The sequence below is a fragment of the Patiria miniata genome, unplaced genomic scaffold, assembly GCF_015706575.1.
Source record: "Patiria miniata isolate m_02_andy unplaced genomic scaffold, ASM1570657v1 HiC_scaffold_22, whole genome shotgun sequence".
Lineage (NCBI taxonomy): Eukaryota > Metazoa > Echinodermata > Asteroidea > Valvatida > Asterinidae > Patiria > Patiria miniata.
Window position 1 is genome coordinate 14,243,504 of NW_024037061.1, and position 25,527 is coordinate 14,269,030.

Genomic DNA, 25,527 nt, shown 5'->3' on the forward strand with positions numbered 1-25,527 from the left:
AATCTCCTGGTTCAAATTTCTATCATGGCTACGTTCAGTTTGATGTTAACAAGCCAAAATAATGAAGAAGTGAATTAATAAAAAGAGCTCACCTAACCTACTTTTCTTGTGCGGAGGAAATCAATGTTTATCGAGGTGTTACTGGGCACTCGCTGCACGCACAGCACTGCATGAGTTTGGGACGGCAGGTGTATTTTCTTGTGTTTATATCAGAAATCTGATGAACTGAGGGGAAAATTGAGGCGAAATTTGTGTTGGCATCTATCGTACAAGCTTTCTATTCTCCCAACGTTTAACGGGAGTGCCAAATTCGGAAGCTGAACACAAAACACGTGGAGGTTCCTCGTCAATTAAGGTTCAACAGTTTCGTATCATCGGCCGGCCCAGCGCGGCGCGCCAACGTCAATCAAAATGGCGTTTGCCGACATAGCAGTGATGGAAACGTTTCGTCTGCTTGACAAAGTCAGGGCAGATGGACCCAAAGAGCGACCGGAGAGGATCGCGCAAGAACCCCCACGGGTCAAACCTTTGCACAAAACAAAGTCCAAGGAAGGAAAACAACCGAAGACAGATCCTCTTCGAGTTTTGGACCCCGGACGCAAGAAGTTGACAACTGTTGAATCTCAGAGGGTCTTGGCCGTATTGGATGAGTCCATCAAGAGGACAGAGGTCGTCACCTTACTGCCGTACATCATTGATAATCTGGACAGGTTTAGCGTGGTGTTGGGAGCAGACCTAGTCACAGCCCTGGAGGAACAGGGAAAAATTAAGAACTCTTACGTGGATGTTTGTGATCAGCTGAGAGCCGTCAGGAATCCAGAGCCGGTCTTGGCATCCCGCACAAGCCAAGCAAGCAGGAGGTCGTCAGCTCTATCCCAGAGGAGTGGTGACACACAGAGTCGGGCGTCATCCAGGCACAGCAGTATTGTCGCAAGTGAGAACAACATCGGGGAGGAAGAAGAAGATGAAGAGCCAGGCATCTCGGAAGAAGAGGAACAATTGATGCAGACCTTAGCCGTCTTGAAGCAACAGATAGGTTTCTCCACCCGCAACGCCCTCCGACTCCTGTCGCTGAACCCCGCCGCTGTGAACGCCGTCCGAGTTGAGCGGAAGCGCAGGGACCAGGAATCCAGCACCCTCATCACATACATGAACGAGCTGCGGGGGTTCATCCTGGAGCGATTGCTGACCACGCCCCTTGAAGAGAAGGAAAAGACTGACTACCTGACCCACATCACCATCCGAGAGAGGAATAATGCCCTAGTTATCAAGAAGCTGTCGACAGAGTTGCAGGCTGCTGAGGATGAGAAAGATGAAGAGGTATATAACCTCTATAGGAGATACACCTAAAGTCTTCTTTGCTTGGAAAGATTACCCTCCCAGTTCATTTGCCTGTTTACATTTGCAAGATGATATATTGGTTAATAACGTAGAATTTTGGTGTTTTGAGCCATAATGCAAACATGTATCATTCATGGCCAAAAGTCATCAGAATTGTTTTGTTTAATTCTGTTTTTGTTTTAGGTTTTAATTGCTTTCGTATTTAAAATAAGTTTGTGAATGTGCTGCTAAGTGTATAAAGTCACAGAAATAGTTGAATCTTTTTTTAAATTTAATGCAATATAATGATAATGTATGTTGTAAGGATTGATATACCGCCAATTTGTAGCCCCCTCCCCCCTCCCCTAACCTGCTAGTACTGCTTTCTGCAGAGTTGATTCTTTTAGAAAGCGAAATAAAATGTGCATTGCAAATTTAATTGCACCTAAAAAATACAATACCAATTAATTTTGGGGTTTGAAAGTTAACAAATGTTATTCGTTATTCAGCACAAAGCATTATTTTTCGTCGTTACCTTCATGCTTTACCCTCAGATCTCTAAACGAAATGAGGAAATCCGTCGTCTGAAAGCTGACCTGAACCAGATTGAGAAATTCTCTGAGGAGCACATCCGCCGCACCAAGTCAGAGGCAGACAAGCAGCAGCAGGCCGACGCCAAGAACTCGGAGGGTAAACAAGGCAAGCTGCAGGCCGAGCTGCAGGCGCTGAAGACGCAGCTGGCGACCAACACGGCAGAGCACCGGGAGAGTGAGCTGGCACTCAGAAAGGTGAGGGGAAGGAATGACATCTGACCCACAGTTTGGCCAGTTTTGCTGTTAGTTTTACCCGCCACCCTATTTAAGAGCCCGGGTGACCACAAATACATGTATATTTCTCAAAATTTTATGAGGGAAATGTAGACTGTGCAAAGCTTGGTACTTCTTAGCTGTGATCACTGCACAGACCCTTCTCGGCGACTGAAGTGATCACTGCGAAAAAGTAACTGTGCGTAACAAAACAAATTTATCTGATAAGAGCATCAATAAAATCAGAGGTCACCAGAACCAGGACAGTGGAATCGGATATGGTTACTCCACAACTTTAGCATCGTACCAACTATAGTTGGGATGGGCCCAACTATAGTTGGGATGATCCCATGGGACCATCCCAACTATAGGAGAGACTTCCCCAGCTTTAGTTGCGACACTATACAAAATGTAGTTGGGACCATCCCAACTATGAGCTCCGTGCGCTACCAAAAGAGGGCGCCCTTTTACCTAACAACGACGTCCCATGGGTGGGACATTTCGCTGGTTGACACGCACCGTTCCTTGTGTGTGACGCACGTACACCAGGGGATTTGTTCTATTTACACGCAGTGGCTGCGCTTCGCGGCAAATGAATTGCAGTCAGGCAAGATGGCGTCGGTCGGTCACCCCCAACTGTACTTCCTTTGCCGGTGAGGGGGTGCTTGTGAACGGAGCGGATAGTTGGGTCCATTATGGAGGACTTGCATTTTGCCAGTCTCTGTTAAGTGTTTAAATACGTTGCATGAGGAAATTCTTGTGAAAAAATTATGCGTTTATCCGAGTCTACTCAATGTTATCCATAAAAAAAGAGCAAAATTGTAGTCTATTGGATTTGATCATAATTTCCAATTCCACATACACGTGTAAGGAATGTAATCATCCAGTGTAGTATCCAATGAGTTGAATAACAGCTTTCTTTCCTTTGTTTTTCCCCTTTTCTTTCAGAGAAAATACAAGATTGAGACAGAGGTTGAAAATTGGATCCAGAAGTATGACACTGACATGGGTGAACGACAGGTAAGGCCACAAGCAAACTTGTGCGAAGCGAAATTCATGTCATCAACATAACAATGGGGGTTGCGCTTCGAACGTATTGTTCATGTCACGAATTTCGCTTTGCTTTCGTGTGAAGTATGAACCGGGCTTCAGTATAATGTACATGTATGACTATGATGGGGGGGGGGGGGGGAAGGAGTTATATTCGCAGTAATTCTTAAGAGGTCGGACCTATAAGTTCATGTAGATTTGAATATACATTACATCAAATTGTTCACAGCATCTTGGTTAAGGCCCCAACTGTAGCAATGTCCCAACTAGGGATGATTTTATATTTGGGGCGTTTTCATCTTCAGCGATTCACTGGAGTCATTCAGATGAAGGGTCACAAGACATGTCCATGGAGATGGTGGTCAATTGTAATGTCTTATATTTTTCAATTATTTTCTCTGATTATATTGAAAACATTGCCTCATGCCGCCTTAGGCATTTTGGAAAGTCTCTTATGAGTTTGAACTGTGTAGGTTCTCCTTGGGTTTTGCAGTAATGGGAACGTACAGACTCAGTGCATTACTTTGTCCCCACAGTTTAAAACATTATTTTTAAACAAAGCTCAGAGAGCACATTGGCACCAAAGTTAATTACTACATATTTGGAAGACACACTGAAAATTTGTGTTCAATCAATTTTAAATTTGGTTCTGCGTATTTTATGTAATTTTCACACATGAACGAGTGCATGAATTTTGATAGCTCCCAATGAGTAGGTCACACAAAACCCGCTACAACTCCTGCGTGGAGTTTGTAACTTCAAAATGTCGGTGAGATGACAGACTAATACCTTACCCTTTTCTTCCAACAGGACGAATACGAAGACCTGGACACAGTCTACACCGAAGAGAAAGCCCAGCTGAATGAGCTAGAGGAACGCTTCACCACCTTGGAGACCGAGTACACCACCATCATGGAGGAGAAACGCGTCGCCCAGGAGAAGAAGGAACGAGAGGAGAGGGAGCTGGCACTGATGATCAAGGGAGCTACGGTCATCCAGGCCTTCTGGAGGTCCTACAAGTGCCGCAAGGCCCTCAAGGCTAAGAAGAAGAAAGGCAAAAAGGGCAAGAAGGGCAAAAAGGGGAAGAAGAAGTAGAACATATTCTCTCCCCTCACCCAAATCTTGCTCTGTACATTTTGTTATATCCGTCCATTTAGTCAAACTCCCTCCCTTGAACTTCTGAGTTAGCAGTTGTCCTAATAGGGCTTTGCCCATTTCAGTTGTGGTTTCAATTGTATATTTACAAAAATGTATACCCAGTGTGTTTCTGTGCTCTCCTGTGTTTGGTTTTCCGCATGTTTAGTTATCTTTTTCAGGCAACAAATTTTGCTCAAGTCGTGTGATATCTATTTGCCGAATTTCCAATTTGATGAATTTCCAATTTGTCGAAGGTGAGGTGGTTTAAATAAGCCCCCAAACACCCTCTGTTGAACATGCATGAAAATGAGACTGTGTGACCATAACCTGCATTGTAACCATAATCTTGCAGCGCATTGGAAAGAAAAGATTCCACGCAGACATGTACGTGTACATGATTTTAAAAACTGATATTTTGACTGTGGCCCTATTTACCTTAATAAAGATGGCAAGGCTGTCTAAATTACCTATGAAAGTGAAACCATGTCAACCCATGAGCCATGTCAACCCTATGTAAAATATGTACAAATTTATTTGATGGTACAATGTACTTTGTGTTAAAATGTTGCATTCTTATCAATGTATTCAGCATCTGTTGAAATTATTAGAATATACATGTACAGTTTGTAATAATTGTCATGTATAAAATGCAAACTGTTAAAGACTTAAACAGGATCCCCCAAAAACATTAATCTGTTTTTTTTTGTTTTAATGTTTTGTAAACCAATTTCTGTTTCTGATGTTGTAGATCATGTATGTACATTGAGAGCATGCTTAAACTTGTTCAAAACAAATCTGTTCATGTTCATTGACACTAGCTGTAAATAAGTGTGCCTTTTTGTAAATAAAAGTGCTAGCAGTGCCTTGTCGGTGACAAAACTGAGTCAGTTGAGTTTTTAAAAGTTCTTTGTTGTGTTTGTTCATTTTGCTATACAGGTACTTACTGCTTAGTGTAGGCCTATGCATTGATTCCTTCGCCCACTTTTATATGTACATTGGAGATACAATATAATCTATATACATTGTATATAATGAAAGTGGTGGTGGTGATAGATTTATCAATTGAACGTGGGGGTGATAGATTTATCTTCTATATTATGTAAGGCTCTTTTGCACGTCCTTAACATCCTTAAACTTGATGTTGATTACTTGTTTTCTTTCAAATACTTTCCCACTTCATGTATCTAGATGCAACCACCCCCAGACATTCCAACTCAATTTGTCAAATGTGTATTCGCATACATTTACGTGTACATTGTACATAGTAACCGAATTTAGGACAATAACCTCAGCCGGACATTAGCTGGGACTCATCCCCAGGATTTGGATGTAGAGCTCCTATAATGACGAGTCCCCAACAGTTCCAAACTTTTGACCATTCAGCGTAGAAACATCGAAAATACACACCAAAAATGGAGGGAAAAATCTGACAGGGATACAGGAGGCGTGTTGCTGCAGTAAGGGAACGAACTTGAACGCGTCTATGACGTGGTCGTACGTAAAGCGTCATCACGCACAAAATAAGAACGCGTAATGATGTAGAATAAAAACGCACGCTTAGGAGTTAAATTTGAAATTTTATTCGCGCTCAAGCTGTTTATTTTGAGGATAAGTTAATCCCACTCCAATTATTATTTCATTCATTTTAACTTCGGGAAATATGTGTGAGTTGTCGGACCGAGCAATCACAATATTCAGCCGACTTCGTCTCAACTGCTTGTCGCCGTCCGAGCAGCCTACATCCTCAGCACAAACAGACGACAGAATGCATCTTCGGAGCCATCAGACGAGAAACGACGAACTCTACAACGCCATACACACGGGTGATGCGGGCAGGTGTAAGGAGCTCCTGGCGATGGGCGCAGTCAACCTCCAGGAGGGCGACTACGCGAGCTGCCCTCCCCGAGATGCCATCAAGAGCACGCTGCCTCTGCAGTTCGCGGTCATGCACCGCCAGCCGGAGATCGTCAAGATGCTGCTGAGGCACGGCGCCGATCCGGACTGGGTGGACATCGAGGGCAAGACGGCGGTCCACACCCTGATCCTGTACTGGCCAAGATGCGTCCCAAAGGAAAACCAGCTCATCTCACAAGAGCTTGTCATGTACCACAGCTACCTGCGAGCAGTGGATCTCATTTGCAACGACACTCTCCGGAGACTCTGCGCCTTCGGGGGCAGTCCCAACGCTCGTGACAACCGGCAGCAGTCGCCGCTCCACTACGCGGCCAGGTATGACATCCCCGGAGCGGCAAGGATACTCCTGAGTTATGGCGCCTACAAAGACGCCCGTGATATCGACCGTAAGACGCCGGTCATGCTGGCCGCGGCGATGGGACACTGCTGCCTTGAGGTCCTACTGCAAGACAACGCTGACGTTCATCTTACCTGCTCCCAAGGCAAGACGGCCCTCCATCACGCCGTGGAGTCAAGATGCCCGCTACACAAGAAGGAAGCCTGTGTCAGGATGCTTCTCCGGTATGGAACTAGCCCAAACGCCGCAGACAACGGCGGCCAGACACCGCTCCACGCCGCCTGCAGAGCGGCCGACGAGTCCATTATAACCTGTCTACTAAGAGCAGGTGCAGATGCCGACATCCGAGACTCCAACGGAATGAACTCTCTGCATGTGCTCCTCGATAACCCAAACAGCCATCCTGTGAACACCCAAATAGTTCTCAAGCTCGCAGACGCCACTCTGCGGTACGGATTACCAGACAATGGGAGCCTCCCAGCCTCGCTCAACCTCCCCGGAGCAGAGGTTCTCTTTCAGGCGCTTCTGACCGACAGAGCTCCCCCATCGCTCCAGAGAATCTGCAGGAAGGTACTCCGCACCCAAATGATCGTCAACTCCTTTTCATCTGATGCTGAGATGAAGGAGAACATGACTAAGTTACCGCTGCCTAAATGCCTTCAGAGATTTTTGGTACTGGACGTTGCAAACCCGATCAGGCAGATCGTGCTTGGGCTTCAGAATAAGATCTTTGGATAAAACCAAACATTTTTTTCAGAAGAGACTCCAACGAAGGGCATATTAACGATGTCCCACACTTGACACTGCTAAATTGGAACAGCGCCCTCTGCAGAAACAAATGAAGAACATTTCACATTTGGATCGAGTACAACGGTGTTCTGAAATTGACAGTGTCACGAAACTAGGACAGCCAAAAAAATTTCTTTTGGAATTGTAAATAGAAATGCAAATTATTTATTGCGAGGGTTAACAAAATGTTTAAAGATGTCTATTAATTCTATTAAATACGGGCAATGATTTGAAGAAGGGGTTTGTCAATAAATTGATATTTTTGATGCAGTATTATTAGGCCTAAGACGACAGCGACCAGCAAAATTAAACATTTTGGCAGTAGGCCTACGCCTCACATTTTATTCGTGGAGAAAACAAAATTAGGCAAAAAGGAAAATGACAAAAAGGAACTTGGAAGATGCTTGTTAGAATGATGACGTCACCGCACTGCGTGACAACAATAATCTCGACGAGAGATGTTGTCATCCACGAGAATGACTTTGAAGGTACACAGTCCCCGCATTCGCCCACAGGATGCGAGGGCAATTTATCGCTTAATCCCCGAACGTCAATCACCGTAAATCCGATATTTTGTCACCGTTAATTTGAGCCCCGTGTCGGTACTCTTTCCAGGGCCTTCCCTCGATTACTCTATAACGAGACATCCCATATCTCGTCACACTCGCATTTGCATAGACCCAACATTGAAGACAGGTTCTGTTATACTTAAATGCAGTGCCAATCAACGTACATAGTTAATTGGGATACGACAGAAGAAGACCTACCCCGAGTGAGGGCGCTCAGTGCAATGGGTTTTTTCTTTATATAGACCTACATTTTGTATCGCGACACGTCGTACAAATACGCACAAACGAAGTTCCCGAGCTGTTGCACCCATCCCATGTAACAAGAGCACCCTTAGTTACCTGTACATAGCCTGAAAGTACGCCATTTTGTCTTTGAGCTTCCGGACCCCGGCCCTACGTGATGAGCATTTTACACGGGGTTGCCCTTTCTTTTGCTGTAATTTTTGACAAAATGATTTCTAACCGTAATCACCTCCGAGAAACATTCCTGTTGGAATTTTATCTTGGCATTCCACAAGATAAAATGATGAGAATCAGTTGGAGATGGGTGTAAAAACGAAATTTACTGACGACCTTTCACATCCCGATTTTCGTACCTATAGGTTTCCTCGCTCGATCACGTTACGTTTGTTTTCACATCGCATACTTGCGTGAGAACGAAAGTGATAACAACGCAAAGATTTACCCACCTGCATCCAATGGATTCTAGATTTAGTCGGACTTGCTTGAATACAGTTATCGATGGTCATTTTAGATTTGTTTGTAAATGAGAATTGGTCCTACAAGTTTATTCAAAACAATAATGTGTGTCCCAAAAGACATTTTAGTCTCCTATTTAAGTTCAAATTTTTACCAAATGACCGCCACAGAATTATTTCATGAATTTTCATCTTTGTACGAATGCCCCGAGTTCCACTAGTCCACATGTATTTTAGATTTTCGGAAGTGACAAGTCAATTTTTGGCACGAAATTTTGCTTTCAAGTCATGCGATTTTTCAGTTTCCATTTACAAAGGCTTTTTCCGCGGGTGATTTTTTTAAAAGAAATAAATCATGTACCGAATATAATGAAAAACTCCGACTTTTACACTCTATTTTCATATTCGAGGGGTCCGGAAGCGCGCCACCAGGGTTCAACTTATAGGCTCTATATTAACCAATCAATTACCTAAACCCCGACCCCACCCAACACCCAAATATAATTTTATACCCAGGCGCAACAAAGAAAACGACGCACTACTACTTGACCAAATAGACGGGTTTTGTGATTTAGAGTCCTAAAGAGTCGTGACTCGTTCGTGAATCGAGGGCGAGGAAAACATCACTTAGCAGCCAATCCAGCCACGAAGTTTCCGTTGTGAAGTTGACCGCCGGCAAATTAACATCCTTATGACTGTACTGCTATTCCACTATTAAAACAATGGTTTTATTTGTACTGCCACTGTACATGTATAACCAATGAAGATGTCGTCTGGTGAAATTGATACTTGACTGAATCTTATCAAAAACAGCAGGAAATTTAACTGACCACAACTGTTTTAACCGGCCAGACACTCGTCACAAGAGTGTCTTTATTTCAAACTGTTTTTAATCAAAGAAAAGAGGTCCGCATCAACTTACAATTAAGCTATCCTGCGAACAAACAGCCAAACAAAATTCTCTGCGAAAGAAAATACAACAGGTTCAAAATCCACGTCCCTGAGCTTATTTGCCCCAGTAATTTCGGTCGACAAGCCCCGTCATCGCTCCCCGCTCTGAACCAACTCCCCAGGCGGCCCCCTACAGATTCACTGTGACTTTTCTCTCTCTAACAGTGGTTCCGTGTCCGCTAGTCGTTTAGAGTTGGCTGATGCGGTTTTGGGACTCACGGGAGAGACTCCGTGGCATCTTAACCAGCCATCCGGCCGGGGGGAAGTCAACTGAATCCTAGCCCCGGGGCAAGGGGGCTATTTGTGGCCGGGCGGCCCTCCCCTCTTTTGCACTCTTGGGGCGAGTCAGCACCTGCGGTGCTAGACCCCGAGAACAACAGCGTTCCCCTATTTACCGATTTGCCGGTGGGTAAAAAGTGCAGCATGGATAGGGGTCAACTCGGTCATGATGATCAGGTGAAGCAAAATGAACTTGACCAACCGGCAGCTGATTATTGAGCCAATCACCGGACCGTCAGTAAGTGACATCACAAATTCGCAATGTTTTCTTCCCTTTTAATAGTTGGGGGGGGGGGGGCGGGGAAAGCTGAGCATTTTATGCCAATTTTAAAATAGGTTATTCAGCTAAATTGCGATCCGAAATATACTAAAATAGTTTCAAGTGAGATTTTTCGTCTTTCGTCTAAAAAAAGATCTGTACGCGAGGTGTCCAGAAAAGAAGCAAGAGAGGAAAAAGATTATATATACACGCAACATCTTGCTGTTGGCTTGCAATCGTGATTAAGCGCTCGTCGCCGATTTGACGGCATTCAGCAATCGTAAAAGGCATATGGCGCCCTCTGTCGGTGAATTATGTTAATGCCACGAGGCTGCTTCGATGTGTTAATTAAAATTGGTGAAACTATATATACTCGCATATTCAAATTTGTATTGTACGTTTTGGGCTTAATGTACCTACTTAGTTAAAAGGCGTCAGTGGCTGATGGGGACAGTTTCGATGCAGAAAATACTGGGTTTAAAAAAAATCAAGGGTGATTTTCAAGATTCAACTACAGAGGAACTCAACCCATGTGTCTATAAGCCATGAGGTCTGCACCCAACGGGGTCATCTCTATATTCAGAGTTTGGCCGAAACCGTCGAGAGAACACAAATTGTGAAATTCAACTTCACATTTTGGTGAAAAGTTAGGGATTTTTTGGGACAGAAATGGATTGGTTTATAGTGTTTCGGGACCAATAAGTCGTCAGAAGTCATGATGTCGGGGCACAGAAGAATCTCTAGAAACTATAAAGGGCTCGTACTAGGCAATAAAAATGATGTCCAAAAAGTTCAACCTTTTCGTCATCGAGCCCCCGCCCCCTCTGTCCCACCCTAGCTCCAGGCGAGGGTGAAATAACTTCCTCCTTGATCCTTGTAGAGAGTCACTCCGATCCGGTCCAGTTATGAGATCTCCTTTTGATCCAATCGGAATTCCACCGACTTAGTCAACAATTATACCAGGATAAAAGTACAGATGATGATAATGGCCCGTGTGTAGTGTTGTCGCGAGAACCAATTAGCCAGCATCCTCATCAGAGGACGTATTGTATATCCCCCGCTTGATTCGGCAAACATCATCTCCAGCGGGTCAAATTAATACCATTTCCCCCGACGACAGACGCCCCTGACCCCCTCCTCAGTTGACACGTTAGGGGGATATTTCGGCCCCCCCTCCCCCCTCGGGCTCTGGCCGATCAGTCACCGGGCTCCGATCGACCGAAGATGACTGTCATCCTTCCCTGTTATCCCGACACGGAGAAATTACACAAAGTTAGATGGATTTTTTCCTGTCATTTCAGTGGTGATCGGTCCAGGGGGAACTGATGTCAGCAGGTTGGACAAAAGTATGCACACCGTGTGCAGGTGATTCACAATGAGCATAGACTATTAAAAAGTACGCTCTTCTTACCATCCATGTATTGGGATGGGCAGTACATCTGCTTTGGCCTGGACCGTGTGAATTTTGTTTCATTGCGAAGTTTTGAAGAATGTTACACCTTTATTTGCTGGATCAAACATAACATCTGGCCAATAGGGATGTCATTTCATTCAGATTTCATCCATTTTACGCATCCTCCTCCAAATTGAATCATGGTATGCATGGACTTTTGAGAACGAGGTTGGGGACTGCGCTATCCACCATTGAATGGGAAATTCTCATTTACATGTACAATGATAAGCCCTCTAATGCTTCCATGGCACAGTACTTAGGTGAAAAAAAGTGAATAGTCCCGTTAAAGTTCCTGCGGTCTTTGACGAAAACGAATTTCAATTTTTCGTTTAATTTTAACGAAAAAAACTCTCGTTCTTGTTTATGCGTCTGCAATTCTCTGCTTTTGCTTTTAGCCTCCAATAACACCTAAGAAAGATACATCTCACTTATTGGCCGCAAACAATTACAATTTTTGTAAAGTAATTACTACACAAGGGCGATTTTGTTTTCGCTCTGTGTCTCATTTAAAAGTGAGTCGCCTTTGCAAAACAAATTGTGGTAAAATTCTATTTTTTTTCCGGATTGAAACTCAAAAATTTATCTTAAATTGCACATGTTTCCACGGAGGAGGGTCTAAAGAGGCCAAGTGCTTGAAACAAACTAAATTCTGTTCCTATGTGCCAAAGGCATATTAATAAAATTGATGTAAGGGCAACGGAAATAACGAACTGCTCAGATATCGAGAGAGGACAGCTATACAGGGTGAGTCAAAAAACATGAAACCCACACGTCGGGACCATTGTTTTAGTGAAGTTCTGCATGTAGCACTTTCAAAATCTCAGATATGAGAGCCCAACTCATAAGCTTTCTTTCAGTACAAGAATCATTCGAATCACTCACGTACTTTTCAAGTTAGGGAATTCTAAACGCAACCACCGTTTTAAAGTTCTGTCCACGGATCACAAAAAGGGAAGTGTTCTTTCAGCAAAACCAAAACAAATCACATAGGGATGTGTGTGAATGGTTTTCGTTTTGCTGAAAGAACGCACGCCTTTTTTGTGATCCGTGGATAAAACTTTAAAACGGTGGTTGTGTTAAAATTCCGTAACTTGAAAAGTACGTAAAGTGATTTGAATGACTTTTGTACTAAAAGAAAGCTTATGAGTTGGGCTCTCATATCCTAGATTTTGAAAGTGCTACATGCAGAACGTCACTAAAACAATAGTCCCGACATTTGGGTTTCGTTTTTTTGGACTTACCCTGTATAGGGCCTAGACAGTGTAATCTGTGTTAATTTCTAATAATTAATTGAAAAAAAATTCCCATCAATTTATAATCAAATACTGCATGTGTCCTCTCTGTCCCTATTCTGGAATTAGCCAAGCGCTGAACTCGGCCACGGTTCCGGAGGAAAAGGCTGTCGAATTTTCCCCTTTTTGTCTTTTTGTCTCTCTTTGGCCTTTTCAAATCCTACACAACTTGGGTGATGATAACTTTGTCTTCAAATGACAAAATAATCTTTTCCCCTAGTCACTCATCATGTGTTCGGCCGAGGTGATGTCACCAATTGCCTGGGGTTACTCTGCATAGATGACCGGACCTGCCAACCAATCATTCGTGAGAAATCTTGAATTTCATTATTTCTCCGACTAAAATCCCGAGAGGGTATGCCGATGCATGATCTGTACCGGGAAATGAGAGCTCTGTCCCCGGGCCGGAACGGGTTGGACTCGGTGACGATTCTTTGACCGGGCACGCCCGGGCTAGGGAGAGGAAACAGGCCAAATTGGCCGAAGCTGTGAAACGGCCATCACCTATCATCAGATTCTTTTTCCAGCTTTTCAGTGACAGTTGGACAGAGAAATGAACACACTTTCCATTTTCTTACAGACTGCTATAGACCTTATGCGTTAAAGGTACATCGTTTGCTTTTTTGCCTTTTTTGAAGCAAGAGAATAATTTTGCTAAAAATTCTTAGTAGGACAGTAACATTTTATTGCCCGTGCCTTTACGGCGGAATTGAGGGTAATGGTTGTATATCTCTAAGTTTCACACGAGTTCACTTTTTGTTCATTCATTGTTACTACATTAAAATAACAAAGAACACCCTCTATCCAGACACCTGTAACGCATAATGTGTGTAATTGTTCGCTTACTTAAATGACTTAAATATTATAGGTTTTCCCGGCCAATTTCCTAAAATGTTCATTCACTTCTGAAAATCGGTCATTCATTTTCGTCTGAATTTGAGAATCGCTCTGAACACGCGTTTCATTTTCGCTACCAGAGCATTTGATTCCATTTCAGTTCAATCAATATTATTAAGTGATTGAGCAGCACATTTCGTTTATGCTCATTTGGATTCGTTTACAAGACTTCCTTTCGCTTTTAGAGGGCGATTTCAAACATTGGTAATTCTATTTCATTTTTAGCTTAATATTATGTGATGCAATCTGCTATTTTGAACGAGAAAAACATACTTTTGATTGCATATTCACGAAATTGAATGCTACAACTCTGCGCGAAAAGGTATGCTTGCGTAAATGAATGCACAGGTAACGTAGTTGGCCGTCTGCTTCTCAAAACCGAATGTACGGACAATGAAAATGATTGAACTTTCGTTGAATTGAAATGGGATTAAAGACGTACATTCAAATTCAGACGAAAACGAATGACCGATTTGCAGAAGTGAATGAACATTTTAGGAAATTGGCTGGGAAAACCTATATTACGAGACGATTCTGCAGGACTCCTTTTATCGCGTGTGGACAAAGAACGTATGGAATTTGATGTTTTGTTCGTCCAGACAGAACGAAAAAGCATACCAGACAGACGTTTAGGTCGGTGTTTATTCCGAATTCATTTTGTAACGTCTGTATACCTCGCAAACCCGTATCAATGGCAGTGTGTACATTCTAAACCTGCCTAAACTGAATTTTGTGTTCGACCAGCGATTTCGCCGGCACAAAATGTGCAATTAACGTACGTGACTTATCAGCTTCGCACTTCGCGGCGCATAACTATTTCTGCAAAGTTGACGAGCATGACAAATCTGTAACCATTGATTTTACAGCTAGTCCTGTTTTAATTCTCTGGCGCTGCTGAGATATAATGTAGCTATTTCCAATCGTGCAGCCTGTAAAGTTCTTTCAAGAATGAGTGGAACTATTTCAGCCGAGTGCAGAAAAAAAATTGCTGTGAAATTCAAACAAACCCCTGCCAATTTTCGCGCACGGCTGTTATTGATGGCCGCGAGGAAAGATCAGAGGGAGAGCCAAACAGAACGAGCTACACCGGCCCGGGACTAAATTGTTGCAGTTTTCACCGTTTGAGTTTTAAGTTACAGCCCCGAGGATGGATCTGGGTTTCTGCCACGGTGGTGGTGCGATTTGCTGTCCCGATGACAAACGCGAGTTCATTTGGTAATGGGGTCCGATGTTCAGTTTAACACAGGGCGGTGATGGACACGGCGCGAATGTTTCATGTTTTTCGGCAGCTCGATCTTCGTGACGTGCAGTGAGCGGGCCGGTGCGGCACTGCAGCGCGTGGGGACGGTGTTTCACATCACGGGGGCTTTCCTTCCTTCACCTTTACCCCAATTTAGATTCCTTGGGGTGAAAAGAAGAAGGACAACATGATGCATCGAAGATGAATTCCTCTAGAAGACCTCCACGCTTAATTGAGGTCATTTACTATCGCATATATACACTTAATTGCTGGTTCACAGATTTCAAAAAGTACACCCAAGGTAAAATAAGGCTCAATTCAAGAGAAAACAATGATATTTTAAACCTCGTAGGTTTAAATGTGATTATTTTCCACATTTTAGAGGAAATAAATTTCATATAATTTAAGGACAATAACCCTTCAGATTTGGTATCGGACGTGCCTGTCATTTCTTTCAATCCATATCCCAAAACGTGTTATTTCTGATATATATTTGTAAAAACGTAGATTCTAAGAAAAGTCGCCGTTCGCAAATCAAATTTGAAACGATCTGTAAGAACCACACACAAAAATGGCCTGTGTCGCTCAAACGAATACCCCGCATGAACATTTTAAAGCAATGCCACCTTAAAATGAAACCTTGATGCGGTTAACGTAATTATTGTTAACAATAAAATACTTTTTTCTTCAATTATTAGATCTGTCACCGCATTGCACAGAATTGTCCTTGCACAAACTTTTATGATTTCCTTGAGCTCAAATAATTGCTGTATATTTCAACAGTTGTTGAAATCACTCCATCTTACTTGTCCTCACATCCAGTGGTGCTAGTAAAATGAATAGCTTGTACAAAAGACATCATTCATGATTAAAGACACAGAAAGAAGCCTTGTTTTGTTCTGCCTCATTCTATTCCTAAGTGAACGACTTCCCTATTTTGATTGTCATTGCAGACAATGCAAGGACAGCACGTGTCTGATTGTGTGTTACGAGTATCCGGCGATAATGCTGAATTATCCAGCCGATGACAGAGGGTGATAATGGGAACGGATGGCTCCTTGCGTGCGATATCATCGTCATCTTGACACTATGCAACTCCCCAAAACAAGCTTCCAAAACATACAAACGTATTACAAAAAGGTTTCGCGCCAAAAATATAAAAACACACGAAAAGGTTTCGCGCCAAAACCGCGATGAATGTAGAAATCTATTCTATGCTTTATACCGTATGCTTTAAAACCAAAGCTGCCTTCCCTTGCAAATAAATTCCAACATGAAACCATGATGAAACTAACCATGGGTTTACTTTTTGGAGCGTGTGTGACCGAGACCAAGTTAAATCTATCACGGTTAAATGTTTCTAAAGTAACTTACAATGGTAACTTTTGAACTGATTTTGGTGACACGAATTTTGCGACCATGCAGCTATAAAAACGAATAGCTCAATGAATCGACCATTGCTACGTTGTCCTGCCGAAAAAAATACAAAAGGCAGTTTTTATGATAAAAATGGCAGTGTTGTGGTCGAGACCCTGCAAGTGCAAGACCATCATAAGACCATCACAAGGCCAACACAATTAAGACGTTGAATGTAAATTCAAGTTACAAGCTATTCAAATGAATGCAACACTGTCATTGTTCGTGCCCTGTTACCTGTGGCTGGTCTTGTGAATGGTCTTGCGCTTGCTGTACAATTGGCGTTGTGTCTGGTCTTGTGATGGTCTCGATTTACAACCCCAAACAAATTTACAGAACTAATGTCGATCGCACATTGACTTTCAACAAATCTCATCAAGGTTTTAACTAGCTCAACAAAACACAGACGTCGTCTTTGATCTCCAGCCCCGAAGGCTCTCAAATTGACCGTCGGCATGTCAGGAATCCCTTTAAAGTTTCAACCAAAAATGAGAGGGACTGAAACCCGTTCCTTTGATGAATTGATGACCAAGGTCAGGCGTGACATGCCCCGTGTTTTTTGGATAATTATTCACCCCTTTATTATTGACAATGTCCCCTTATTTTTGACTGGGTGCTTGCCCCCGACCCAATCCTCGGGGGGGGGGGGGGGGGGGGGGGGTCAGCAAGCTCGTTCCACCTGGCGGGTCTCCGTGATTGACTCTAACCTTCAAAAGCAGCGAACCGTCCGAGGGAGCCAGTCCTCACCGCGGCCCCGCGAGATGCCCCACCTTTCATCGGTGCAAATTTGCCCGACAGATGTTGCCGTGTCTAGCTCGGCTGGCTTAAAGCCCCCGGTTTTGCTTGTATCAAGTGAGTCCCTGCATTCTCCGCGAAAAGCCCTTGGTCACACCCTTGTAAATCACTGATTATAACGCGGAATGTGACCCCGTGGTAGTAGCTGGACTGCGTATGATGATTATCTTAAATTTTATCAATCGATTTAACTATAATGAACAATGGAAAGTAATTTATACTTGGCTATTACCGTGTGAATCCTCTTTTTTTTTTTAACTCCCCAAGGTTTCGATTTATGAATTAAGTGAAAAGCCATTCACGTTGTTTAGAAAGTTGTGGAAAGATGTTCATAACACTACGCTTTAGACAATCAGTAAATTTATGATATTATGATATTTATGTATGATTGGTTTGAATATTTCCAGTGCCAAAAAAGGGTGTGAAATTCGACATTGACTCAACTTTGCACGATGATCTGAATAGAAGAGTTGTGTTGTCTGCTGTGCAAACCATGTATGGACAACGGGAAAACAATATCGCATTACTTCACTTCGTGCTTCAAGAAGAAAAAAATAAAATAATCAAAACAAGAAATATGAACTGCATGATGGTAATTGGGAATGATGGTTATTAATGTATACGATTATTACGGTATGCCCACTATGCCGTAAACATGTAAGCCTTGCGGCAGATCGAAGCAGGCACCGGGGATTAGCATTCGCGGGAGCAATCCACCGTGACGGCGCTGGAGATCCGACCGTTCACTCAGCGTCCTGGCCCCATGAGGCCCTGGTCCCGAAACTCGGCAAACACTGACGGGGCGCCGGGGTGATGCGCACTGACACTCACAACCCCCAATGACCGGGGAAACAATGTCATAACCGACACCCTATCAGTCCTGGCTCTGCGTTTGGGGACAGCAGGACCCTGGCTACTTTTGGTGTTTGAAGTCACACTACTCTGTCAGTCGTCGAACCTGGGGTTTGTGCGGGGGGCCTCGGGAAAAGCAATCTCTATGCGTGATGTGATTGTGACTGGTGCATTTTGTAAACAAATTAAATAGACATTGTAATGTTGTTCCCAGTCATTGTATTTTTCTTTTAATTTCGGCGTTGTTTTACGCCTTTTTTAACGTTTCAAAAGTGTACATTCCACATGATGTGTTCTACATTAGGTACTTCTGCGGTTAGCTGCTACTGCCAAATGACGCCAGCAGCCCTTGAGATAAGGTGGACACAACATGAGGGCGCTATTTGAGATGGGCAAAATCTGCTGAAGTTACCCAAATGTACCTATTTAACCTCAAAGTGCCCATACTGTGTCCATCCTTACTTCGAAAATGCCAACTGCGCGGCGCTCCTTCGATGGACTTGAAATCAACGTAAGGTGGGAACCTGGAAACAACGACTCTTTCATGTCGCTATGAAGGTTGATAAGAAACCAATTTGCCGTTTATCGAAATTGCCGATTATCAACGCTTACAGACGTTGACCGTACATCTGAAGCACAATCTTTCTGTCTCAGTCTGCACACGGATCATGGTCCGTGGTCTGCACAAGTTTAGTCTGATCATTCTTACAATGACGTCACAGTGTTCTCGCAGATGGAGAAGTGTAGAAGCTTTGTGTTGAAATGGCTGATTTCACTTTGGTCCATTCCCTGGGAATGTTTTGTATCGTGACTATTTTGATATATCATTAATAATTTGTGACAAACAAAGAGAAAGAATCGTTGGCTATGAATGTTATAGCTATAGGCCTATGCGTCGCCAAACTGCGCTGTAAAGGCTTGGTTTCATTTAGGCCTAAGTCACTTTGGCATATATCCGAAAAAGTTTGACACAATGACAAAGCTAAAAACTTGAAGCTCAAATCCAAGAAACCTGCATGGAGAAGCGTACATTCACATCGTCACCGGGTCAAGGGGAACCGATCAAATTTAAAGGCACGTGGAAAAATTAGTAATTACCTGGAAAGGAAGCTACCGTGTTGCTGAGAGAAACCTTGTTCAAATTGGAGAAAGGGCTGGTACCAACTACTCAATGAAATTGTTCCGTCTCGGTTGGTATATCATTAGCCTTTCAAAGCAATAATTGAAGGTGGTTTTAAAAAGTGTGCATGCGGGCACACCTTTTTAAATATCAAAGGCATTCAGTTACGAGACCCCAACATGTGCATTAGGCCCCATACTTTCACAAAATTAATGTAGTATCCACTGAGCTAATACTTCAACATACATGTAAAAGTAGTTGTTATGCACTCTGTTTTTGACCAATTTTGTTGCTTCAAACGAAAAAACAAATGCTCAAAGAGCAAATGATCCTATGTACCTTTAATTCCGACACTTTCGGTAATACAGTATGATCAACAGATTACTGAGGTCAGCCCCGGTCCAAACTGGACAGATTTAGGCCTACACACGGTTTCACAACAACCTTCGACCACCCATACTCAACTAAAAAAAGCGCACCCCGCGTCTCAAGCCAGCCAGCACCCGGGCCTCACTGTCAAGCCCCCCGTCTCCGCTGCAACGCCGTGTGGCTACCACCCTGTCGGAAATGCGTCCATTTCAACAGACGCAACTGCAGCGCACAGCTCTCGCCAGCCCGTCAAGAACATCTCGGCGGGCGAATTACCTGGTCATCCGCTGAGACTCAGACGCCGGGACCGTGGTGACAGTGCCAGCCGACTATCGGACCGGACCACGAGCGGACCCGCTAATTTCGGGGTTAATCCTCCTGCTCCCAGACCCCCTCCCCAGGGGGCGCCCCAAAGCTCCAGAGGAGGGGGTAGCGGTGAAACCCGACATGCGTAGTCGAGGTACGAAGCGATGATTTTGAAAGTGTAAAGATGTCGACAGTTCCTACCTGATTCATGTCCGTCCGGTGGCAGAACGACGAAAACAGAAACTGGAGTAAACCCCCTGACAGCTCTAAAACTATACATGCTTCACGAATGTACACACGCACTTTTATTTCCACTAAACCAATTTCAACTACTGTTGACGTGCACTTTAAGACTTTAAAACTTAATTGTGCTTCGAAACGGTTGGCAATACCCCAACAGTAATTCTTACTTTTACAAACGTCTGTTCAAAATGAAACAAATGAAATTCTCCCCGAATCGTAACCACGGCTTCCCGAATCGTAACCACGATGCAATCGAGCAGGTTCAGCGTATACGAATTCATATCTGTTTCTCACAGATACCCAAGATACATTGACTTTGACAACAGAAGGGTATGACAGACGTAGTGCAAATGATGCCTCCACAGGGTTGGCCTAACACAAGAGTTCATTAGCATCACCATCGACAACAGTAGCATAAGCACCTATACCAACCAACTGAACTTGTAGTACCATGCATCATCATCCCCATCATCGTTGTCATACTCATTAGCTGCAGTACGTGCACCAGTGACGAAGCTGGTTGCTATATGGTGTTAGTAGCAGCAACATGTTAACGACAGAGGCAATATAGAATCACTTCAAATAAGCAATCTAACATTAGAAGCAATTTCAGATGGAAAAAAAACCTGCTGCAGCAATAAGAATAGCTTATCAGAAGTATAGCAGCAACGGAAACAACAGCAGCAAACGAAATGGCAGAGCGTCACGACCCATGTAGCAGCAACACCAATACCAAACGTCATCTTCCGTTTGTCCCGTTTCCTCTAAATGATTTCTGTTTTCATGATAACAAGCTTTTGATTTCATTTACAGACGCCCGAAAACAGCACAAAAACAAGGACACTATTTTATGTGTAAACAATTCTCTATAGACCTTTATCATGCTGCCACCATTTCAGTCATGTTCCCTGTAACCAATAACAGTACTGAACGATATTGTTTTTGTGCAAAAAGGAACCAGACTATTTTCCTTCCAGCCTCGCTTTGGTTACGTTGATTTGAATGGGCAAAATCAAAATGGCCGCAACATGATAGTGGTCTATATAGCCGTGCACGCCTCACAATAACATCAAACGCCCCCATAGTTTTTTTCATATTGCGAATACAAAACACATCTTTATTTTGTGCTTATGTGGCGTTTGAAGTTATCCGATCATGCCTCAAGACTAGAAAATCCAAGACAAAATTCCAAGGAAATTGCTAAGCACTTTATGCTTTCCCAAGCAAAACAGGTTTTGCGACACACAATGGTCGTGACTTCAGATTTTTCTCACCTGTTATCACTTAGCACAAAATTTTGCTTAACAATATTTCTGCTTTGCACTTTGCAGCTGCATCAAATCGGACCCTGACCTTTCGATGCGAAACATGGTCGGCAATATTTTTTTCCAGAGAGATCGATTTACATGATACTGCTCATTTCATCACCTGATAAGATCCAAATAATATCATGCTTTAATTTCAATTAATTTGTTTTCGCCTTTTTAAAATGCAAGTGTGAAAGTGTCGCCATTAAAAAACAACGCCCGTCACAAATCCCCTTAATTCAGTAATCTAAATGTCAGGGAAACCATCCGATTAATTCGACATTACCTCCACTTAATTTGGCCGGAAATTATTCACGTTTATCGCACGGAGGAATTATTCCAAGCCGAAGGTTTAATCGGTCATTCATGTTTTTGTTGGAACGAGACCGCATCGGGTCGTTGCTAAAATAAACCCACGAAGGCCGCCGAACACTGACAGGGCTCGACAAAAATGGATCGACCTGCCTGATACATGTCGCTAGGAGAATTAAGATTGCCCAGCACGTGGGGTCAGCGTAGCATAGGAACATGGTGTGAAAGAATATGTGACAGGCACAAGCACACACCATACGAATGGCTTAAAGCCGCTAAAAATGTCAGGAAAAATCTCTGTCAATTTTTTTGTTGAAAAGGTTGGGCAACAAACAGGGTTAAACAATGTTGGGAATGTTCATAACACCAGCATGAAATTGCATGTACTTCAATTGTTAAAATCCCAATTTTGGTAAGAATTTGCATAATTTAGTGTAGCAGTTCGTACATGTACATTTACCAACACATGGGCAAATACCCCAACCAATTTGTCCAATTATTTGGAGTAGTGTATTTGGCGCCCAAAGATTGTAACTGATAAAAAGTATCCAAAGAACTAATTCTGAAAGTGAAGTCTGATCGCTCGATGGAATGAAATAACTGCTGTTTGTCCCAAGCGATAATGAAATAATTGGACACCGCCCTCCTTTGATCAGTGTGAAATTATAAGCTTGTTGCCATCCTTCTTAAAGACGTTTTCAAAGTAGAAGTATAAGTTAACAAGAAGAGACAAGCCTAGTTAAACTGATCACAGAATCCACAAAAGTCTACTCAATTGATTCAGAATTTTACTTGAAGTCTAGTAGTAGTACACATTGGGCCGGATTTAGCCCAATCATTTGCATTAAAAGGGGTATGCTACATAGCACTGCCCGACTCGCAAGCGACAGTGAGTCAAGGGCGGATCCAGAACACAGGGGGGGGGGGGTTTGGGGGGGGCACAAAAAGTGGCTAAAAATTTTTTTACGGCGTGGGGTTCGGGGCCCGCTTCAAGGCCGCGAAAAACTTTTGGATTCTATAGATGCTCTGTGGTGCGATCTGAGGCAATTTCCGACCACTTTAACCAATTTTTTTCGAGGAAAAGATGGTGGTGTACTCATTGCCTGCCTCTATTGCGACATCACTTAAACACAAAATGGGTTCTTTTTTATTGGGGGGGGGGGGGGGGGAATGGCCCCCTTTGCCCCCCCCCCGCAGGATCCACCGTTACAGTGAGTCACAGTCAGTCAGTCACAGAGGGTGCATGGTGGACTACAGGCAAGCCCTCTCTGTGGGACCAGCAAACGTGAAATCTTGTTTTCTTTATTCAAGACGTAGACTTATAAAATTGGCCTTTACAACGAGGCATCTCCCAGCCTGCGTGGCGCTCCAACAGCTGAGAGCTCTGAATGTTCAGGCGATATTGTTCACGCCGTGTCAGTGTTGCAACTCTGCCGTAGCATGGCCGGGTGCACGTTTCATTAGGAGTCCGAGCCGTGAATCCAGCGGGCTGCAGACCCTATGGCGGCGTGGGGCCTCGCTGCTCGGCTCCCCCTTGGCTCTCTATGTGCTGCCCCTCATTTCATGTGGGCGGGTACTGTGTCTCCGCTCCTTCTTAAGCGATGACTGAACTCCATATTTCTCTGCCACGAGACATAAAAAATGTACATTCTAAGCTTTTTCTCTTTTTCTGTTGCAACATACAAGGTTTTGTGAGGGCATAAGCTACATAAAGGGACCATCAGAAATTGTGTTGACAACATAAAAAGTATTCAAGAGATTCACTAGAATGGCAATAGAGCCTGAAAGCACGCCATTTTGTCTTTGAGCTTCCGGACCTGGCCTCTGTGACTCGACTCTTCTATGGGCATTTTACACGTGGTTGCCCTTCTCTTGATGTAGTTTTTGACAGAATGATTTCTAACCGTGATCACCCAAAGGAACAATCATGTTGGAATTATATCTTGGCATTCCACAAGAAAAAATAATGATGAGAAATCAGTTGGAGATGGGTAAAAACGAATTTTACTTACGACCTTTCACATCTGGATTTTCGTACCTAGGTCTCCTTGTCCGATCACGTTTGTTTTCACATCGCGTATATTTGCGTGAGAACGAAAATGATAATGACGCGAAGATTTACCTACCTACATCGGATGGATTCTATTTTACTCGGGCTTGATTAAATACAGTTCTTATCAACGGTCATTTTAGATTTGTTTGTAACCGAGAATTAGTCCTTCGAGTAAATTCAAACAAACTTGTGTGACCTAAAAGACATTTCAGTCTCCTGTTTAAATTTGTTTTTACCCAATTTCGTACATTTCCATCTTTGTACGAGTGCTCCGAGTTCCACTAGTCCTCATGGATTTTAGATTTTCGGAAGTAAGAGGTCAATTTTTGACACAATATTTCTCTTTTAAGTCATGCAATTTTTCAGTTTCCATAACTTGAGATGCTAGTAACAATTTTACAAAGGCCTCAGTTTGCGAGGGTGATTTTCCTAAGAAATCAATGTGCCAGAAATAATTTTAAAAACTCATTTACAGGCTAATTTGCCTATTCGAGGGGTCCGGAAGCGCGCCACCAGGTGTCAAGTTTCAGGCTCGATTCTCTGGAGGTCTTTTCATGCAATGGGCCAGATGTAGCCCATTTTGTTGGCGTTACAGGGTAATCCTATACAATAGCACTGCCCGGCTCACAAGTGGCAGTGAGGCAATGAGAAAAAGGTGCAAAAAAGTATGCTAGGCTGACCTCCTGGGACCACCAAAAAATGGAGCGTGAAAAATAACACCATGTTGTTACAATCATTATTCCTGGTATCGACTTCGCACGAGTTTTCAGTATATGGATCTAACGTTGTGTGTTGGACCTAAAATCGCTTTTTTCCTTTTTTTTTTTTTTGGGGGGGGGGTGTTTTGACGCTACTAGACATTCACTCGACTACCATCACAGTCACGAACTTTCATGTACCAAAAAAATGGCTCCTTTGAAAAACACTTACAACACATTATCGTAAATCTCATCACATTATCGTTTTTTTTCTCTTTCCCAATCCCAAATTACAAATTGCTTCGATGCGTCTGCCCTTGCTCACTGCACATTACATCCGTCAACAGAATGACAATAAAGATATACACAAACACGTGATTATGGGCTTGAACTTCTCTCCGAAGCGATCGGCAGTGCAGCCGCAAGCCCGGCGGTCCGCTGACAGAAATACTGACCATTAAAATGTTTAAAGTTTACTGCCAGAAAAATAATACGGGCAATGATGGAAATTGACAACAGCATGGCGTATAATGCTGCCGCTGCGGCTTAGAGAACCAGGAACGGGATGCCTGGGGCATTGGGCTATCTGCGTTGACATGAACGGTTTCTTAAAATATAACAATGAATACTCTCTCGATGACGTTCATGTTGTGTTTGAACTAAACACTGGAGGTTCTCGATACCAACACATTCTCTTTGTAGTTGTTTTTTTTCCTCGTTTTTTTTCTAATTGTTTTTTCCTTGTTTTCAATAGACTCATGACGTGACGCTTTGTTACAATGTTCGCTTTCCTATAGACCATTATCATGTTGCGGCCATCTTGATTTTGTTTCCCCATTCAAATCAACGTAACCAAAGCGAGGCCGGAAGGAAAAATAGTCTGGTTCCTTTTTGCACAAAAACATTATCATTCTGTTATTGGATACAGGGAACATGACTGAAATGGTGGCAGCATGGGAGACAGGTAGGGACAACCTCGTCCCCAGTGCTTACTTTATTTCCAACCTCATTTCCAATAGTTAGCTCTGGATAGGAAACTTTCTTCCTGTATCCTGATTCGACACC

The 25,527-nt window shown here is 43.2% G+C and overlaps 2 protein-coding genes across 2 annotated transcripts; both read left to right on the forward strand.

Moving 5' to 3' along the window:
- Positions 1 to 132: 132 nt before the first annotated feature.
- LOC119730242 (dynein regulatory complex protein 10-like) lies at positions 133 to 5,196 on the forward strand. Its single transcript, XM_038203051.1, has 4 exons — positions 133 to 1,320; positions 1,875 to 2,108; positions 3,075 to 3,146; positions 3,987 to 5,196. Exons 1-4 carry the CDS (start codon positions 412 to 414, stop codon positions 4,269 to 4,271), a joined length of 1,500 nt encoding a protein of 499 aa, XP_038058979.1. The 5' UTR covers positions 133 to 411; the 3' UTR covers positions 4,272 to 5,196.
- A 635-nt stretch (positions 5,197 to 5,831) lies between these two features.
- LOC119730194 (ankyrin repeat domain-containing protein 61-like) lies at positions 5,832 to 7,347 on the forward strand. The gene has a single exon (XM_038202979.1). It carries the CDS (start codon positions 5,974 to 5,976, stop codon positions 7,300 to 7,302), a length of 1,329 nt encoding a protein of 442 aa, XP_038058907.1. The 5' UTR covers positions 5,832 to 5,973; the 3' UTR covers positions 7,303 to 7,347.
- The last annotated feature ends 18,180 nt before the right edge of the window (positions 7,348 to 25,527 follow it).